Source organism: Fulmarus glacialis, unplaced genomic scaffold (assembly GCF_000690835.1).
Source record: "Fulmarus glacialis isolate BGI_N327 unplaced genomic scaffold, ASM69083v1 scaffold21611, whole genome shotgun sequence".
Taxonomy (NCBI): Eukaryota; Metazoa; Chordata; class Aves; order Procellariiformes; family Procellariidae; genus Fulmarus; species Fulmarus glacialis.
In genome coordinates, this window is record NW_009192404.1 from 91,245 (window position 1) to 97,244 (window position 6,000).

At 43.8% G+C, this 6,000-nt stretch overlaps 1 protein-coding gene across 1 annotated transcript in view; it reads right to left on the minus strand.

The window, feature by feature from the left end:
• Nucleotides 1–5,454, minus strand: part of LOC104083552 (glutamate receptor ionotropic, NMDA 2B) — a gene marked incomplete at both ends in the record, with an annotated part of 93,011 nt that extends 87,557 nt beyond the window's left edge. The window contains one exon of the mRNA XM_009587064.1: nt 4,856–5,454. Coding sequence (XP_009585359.1) covers nt 4,856–5,454 — 599 coding nt within the window. The remainder of the gene's footprint in view (nt 1–4,855) is intronic.
• Nucleotides 5,455–6,000: the final 546 nt, after the last annotated feature.

The following is a 6,000-nucleotide window of genomic DNA, read 5'->3' on the forward strand; positions in this document are numbered from 1 at the left end:
CGTATTTCTTTGCAAAGGCAGTGTAATTCCACATTTGTATTTTCATTCCAAAGCAAATGCTTCACTGCACTTTTTATTAAAATGAAATCTGGTGTGTGCAGCCTGGTGTTAAATGAGAGACTATTAAAGCCAATCAGTGGAGAACTCATTAGTAACCCTACAACAACAAACTAGTAGTTATGGCCCAGCATTTCCAAGCAGCCATGACAACCAGTGGGAAGAACCCAGGTCTCATTGAAGGCTATAATAAAATCACAGCTTCTGTAGCCCAACGACTGTGAATACCCATACAAAACGGCTGAGCTTCTATTCCCCAAGTATGTGCCAGAAATCATATTCTTTTCTCATGACTCATCCCTGAATTCCACTCCCAAGAATGCTCCTGTCATTTAGTTATTTCTTCCCATTTCTAAAATGTAATGAGAAGTACCAATCTCAAGCTCAAGGAAATCTGTCCCATCAATTAAAATAACGAAATAAGCAGAAGGCTGCCTATAAACACATCCACCTCTGCCCACTCACTCCTCAGCAGCCACGGTGAAGGGAGAATGAGCTTTGCAGAATGCCTAGAAGGTTAGCAACGCTCCTTGGAAGGGCCAAGAGGGAAGAACTCCACATCTGATCATCTCTGCAGAGGAAACCCCTGTTAGAAACTCTTCCCCAGCCTCTGTAATCTTCTCATCCAGTAGAAGGGAGCAGGGAGCACAGTGGTTTGCTGGATGCCCGGCCATTGAGATAACTATAAACTTGTAGACTGGAATATTCCAAATAAGATTTTTTTCTGGGACAATGAAGGAATAAATGAACAGGTAATTATTACAAACAAAACAAAGAATTAAAGACTGTAATTGAACTGGAAAACAACGTTTGGATATTTGGACTCCAAATGATCACCTAAGCCTATTATCAGCATAAATTGAGATAAATCCCTCACTAGAGGAAAACTTCCTCAAGAATCATTCAAAAAGAAAATTAACAATTCTTGTAGAACAAACCTTTCTTAAAGTATGATTTTTGTACTAGTTAGTGGAGTTATCTCACCAGAGGGCTCATTTCTAGGAAAAATCTGCAATGTTCAATGGTCGTGATCATACTTCTGCAGTTCCAGCCTAACACAAAGGAGAATCTGTTTCAAGACAGACAAGAAACAGTTGCTATGAGACCATTATTAATACAAGAAGATGCAGACCAAACACCTACATTGGCAAGAAATGGCATTTAGATAACAGTCTGTCTTGTTTCTTTTTGTGCTTGCAGCCATACTTCAAACAAAACTTTGTTTGCACAAGCACTTGCAAAACCGAACAAGAGTGTCAACGTAAGAAGGAGGAAAGACATGGAGAAACTGAGCTTTCTTTCTAAATCTGAGCAACATTCAGTTCATTTCCTCCTTACTCCATTATACACCCAGATCAACCACCAACTGAGACCACATTAAGCAAGACCATTTGATTTTAGCTGCATTCAGAACTACTGCACTTTCAGAAAGAAAAAAGTAAGAAATGGTCAGAGTTCAAAGGCAGATCTTGGGAATTGGCTAATTCACAGTCTTAGTATATAATGTGCCCCAACTGAACTAAATTACACATTTTTTTACTTGGATGTGTCACTCTCCAAAGAATAAAATGGGAAAATTCCTTTATCGCACTGCCTCCCAGCTATGGATTTGAAGCAAATTGGACCACTTTGGATTAGCTTCAAGAGTTTCTGAAACACCGGCTACATGGTGATGTATTATCTGAGGTCACATACACTTTGCAGTCTCCCCAGACATCAAGCCCACGTACATACATTTCTCTATTCTGTGTAGGCATGTGGAGGGGGAACTGTAAGTTGCAGATGGCTGAATATAGTATTGCCGGGTCCAGGGCAGGACTAAAATTAGTTTTCCAGAACCTTCAGTCCAGTCCAAAGAGAGCCAGACTGTGTCCCAGACTTGCAGGTGTTGCTGCTGCCTGCCGTGCACAATGCACAGGTGCTGTGGGATCTTAGTAGATGGAAGGGGTTAGGGAAGGTATGAAGCAGCCAGGTCTGCAGAATCTGTAATACCCCAGATAGACAAAGCATTTCAGGAGAGATTTAAAGACCTCAGATAGACAAAGTATATCAGGAGAGGTTTAAAGCTTAGCACATAGTAAATTCCAGTGAGTTCAACGGGACTTGAAGGTATGAACACAGATTACAGCCATTAATCTCTGTGGGTTTTGGTTGAGTGAGGTGAACTCGTATCTTCACGTCTGCTTCTTTCCTCTTCTCCCTCTCCTCTACCTTTCCTCCTGCCCAGACTCCGGGCTGTGAGGCTGAGCTTGAAGCGATCACATTTCTATTGAACCCTTGGATTTGTAAAAGCAATGGCTTATTTCAGACACCACTAGCTTTTATACATCAAAAGGTGCCCAAAAGTAATTTCACTTAAATAGAAAACCAAGCACCCAACTCACTGAAGTCACAGTTTTTAACCATCTCACTCAGAAGTACAGACAGGATGGAAACATTTGGGGGGGTCAGAACCCCAGACTGGCAGAGCACAGCCAGCGCTGTGTGAGGCAAAGCGAATATTTGCACTGAAGCAACAGCAACACAGTGTAATTATTTCTGAGCTAGCTCAGGTGCCTGCAGCAATCTAGGCAGTGGCAGAATGGAGCTTGGCATGGACTAATTGACTCTGTTTCTCAGCGAGACTGATGTCGGTACCCAAAACTAAGCTGGGTATATCTACATGTATTTGCAGTCATTCCTGTGAATGCTGTACCCAAAGCAGACAAGGGAGAAGGAACAGCATGATTTAGGCCATGAAGGTGAGAAGAAAGCTAATATCTTCAAAAGTGACAAGAACTGCTTTCATGTGGGGTGCCCAGGCTTCAGGGCATATCTACACTGCACAACAGTACTGTCATATCTAGAGACTCAAGAGTCTCTGAGCTGGCGACTTCTACACAATGCAAAGAAGTGCTATGCAGAGAGATTATGTTACGTCCTTGAAGCAGCGTAGCTATATGGGCATGATGTTACGCACAGGCTAATACAATGTCAACAGAACTAATTAGCAGAAGGTCTCTGCAGAACACTACCTCCCACAGCAGAGGACAACGTTTTGTTTTCTACATAACTGCTGAAAAGACACAATAAGCTCCCCCCAAAAATCCGTATTCATTTGGAAAGGTAGAACAACAGCCTGCCTTGGTGCTACTTCTGATAACTTTGTATATATTTAATATCTTTTCCCTGCTTAATCATTCCAGGGATGACTCAAAAGAGCAGTAGAAAGCACCCATTACCCCTAAGCCTAGCTGGGAAGGAAATTGATAAAAGCTTTGGGCACCTTTGATGGTTCCAAGGCTTGCAGACAGCAAAAAGCCAGTATGAGGAAGAGGAAGTAAAGGCCATAAGACCTGGTAATATGCCAATGGATCACAGAGGCAAAGAACAAATGGCAGATAGCATTATGGATAATATAATGAGTCAAAGAACAGAGTTTTCTCTCAGTCCCCAACTTTCAGGCAAAGCAAAATCTGCTTTCTTGTCCACCAGTCCTTCTATCTGCCTAGTACACTTGACAGTGAGGGATCACAGCATGCAAACCAATCCATCACATTTACACTTCTCCATGATTCATCATGACAAATGAACAAAGATGCTGAGCTCTGTGTGGCCACCTCTCCTGATGGCTGCTGCTTGGATTCCCCTTGTCCTACCACAAAGGGACCAACCTACACAAGGATTTTATATGTAAAACATTGGACAATGACAGCTGAGCAGGTCAGGGGGCATCTGGCTAATTGCAGATACCACCTCCCCCAGCTCTTCCCATGTCTAATTATCTGGGTTGCTTAGCGACACACTAAAACTCCAGCTGGGACAAAAAGGAAGATCTAGTAATCAGACCGCTGTTCTAGAGGTTGCTCCACCATAAGCTTCCTCTACGACCTTAAACAGGCATCTTAGCACTGTTTCTTAAGAAAATCTGAATCTGGATCAAAAGAAGATGTTTATTCAAATAGGTTTTCCCTATTTTTAAATGCCCTTTTCCACCTAGAAAAACTTGCCATTCTGATGGAGGTGCTTAGGCTCTCTGCATAATGCGCACAAGAGAGAATGGGACCCAAAACACCCAGCAGACAATGGCCAACAAAGTGCCAATGAGCAGGGTGATAGCACAAGTCTTCCTCTTTGAGGTAAACTGCATCCTTAAGACACCGAAGGGCTTTAAAGGCTTGCAGTATAAAGCAGGAGCTGAGCAGTGTTGTTGACCCTAACTCTTTTTGCAGCTCTAGTTCTCCATATCTCTCTGCACTTCCTTCTCTCCTGTAATTCAGGGCTAATGGACAGCAGAAGGACACTTGGTCCTCAGACAACGGGTGCCATGAAACTATTCCAGGTGGGTTACACAACCATCACCTATAAAGGACACCCGTTCACATACTGCTGCTTCCTGGAACAGAACCTGGCGCCTTCTAGATTTCAGTACAAACATCCCCACTGCTTGCAGCAAGAACACACCTGAGAGTTACAGACCCATTCACGCAAAGACACTCCAAGAAGTTCAGCTCTGTTATAAAAGCAAAATTTTGTGCATCGAGGAGCACACTCAAATTTTTGCACTATGCCTTCATTGATCCTTTTCCTCTTGCTGGCTTGACCCTGTGTTGTATGGAGGCTTTCTAAGGGCGTGACAGCGCTGGCACTCATGACACACAGCAACGCGAGTCCCACCATCAGCACGCCTCCCCTTGCCCAGGTCCTGGCCAACACTGCCTGCTGCCCCGAAGCACCACATGCCCTAGCAGAATTATTCTGGTCTCAGAGGTCCTCTCTGACCCCTCTTTTGTAAGGCTGGCCCAGCCCCTTCCCTTACCTGTTGAGCATGTTGGACTGGTAAATCCTTTTCTCCTGGGTGTTGTAACAGCTGCTCTTGGGCTCAGGGATGAAGCTGTGTTCAGACAGCATATCAGAAGCAGCCGTGGTGATTATGGCTATTCCATCCCTCACTCTGGCAGGAAGACCGTAGTCCCATTCATCATATGAGACAGAGATGAGCCCGGTGGGGAACTCGGATGGCACTGTGTCTGTATCCCCTGCCACCAGGCTGGGCACAATCCACGTGTAACCATAGCCTGTCAGACCCACAGAGTTGGCCACCTCAAAAATGTAGGTGGCCTCTTCCTTTGTGCAGTAGAGGAGGATAACAGGGCTTTGGAGCTTCTTGAGCTGATTCTGGATCTTTGAGTCCCCATCATCCAGGGACATGTCCAACAGGAGGACCTCCTCCAGTTCCCAACCCACAAAGCTGTGCTCAATGGTACTGCGGATCTTGTTCACAAAGTCCTGGTAACCAGGAAAGTAAGTAGTGACAATGGAGAAGATGTACCAGTCGTATTCTTCCATGATGTTGAGCATGACAGAGGCTTGCTGTTCTATCGATGGGCCAAACTGGAAGAACATGGATGACTCATCCTAGAACGGGAAGTCAAAGAGAGGAAGAGAGAGAAAAAGAAAACAAGAATAGGTCAAAGGAAATAAACAACATTCCTAGTCAACCCATTGCGCATGGAGGTGGAGGCACGCAGTCAGAATCCTACACTTCATGTCTTGGCCAGAGCTTAAGGGGTTTTAACTTTTAAAAATTTAAAATTTAAGTAATGCAAGTGGGAAGGAAGTAAAAGCCTTTTTATGACCAGCTGTCCTTACTTTATTTTTAAAGGCAGGTTGCCGAAATTACTGAAAGGTCTCAAATGTTAGGCATGATTCTAACAGACAGGGAACAAGTGGTACACACATGAGGGAAGAAAAAGAGAATATGTACAAAATATTCCATGGCTGCAGAAAGTAAGAGCTTTAATCCTGGGATTATCATAACATTATGTGTAGTATAAACAGGACACACATCAGCTTTGATACTGATTTAGTTTGGGACAGTCGCTCTAGTTTGAGTATCCAGACTGAAGTACAACTAGAGTAGACAAAATCATTTGACACAAATGCTCTGAGACACTCCACTGC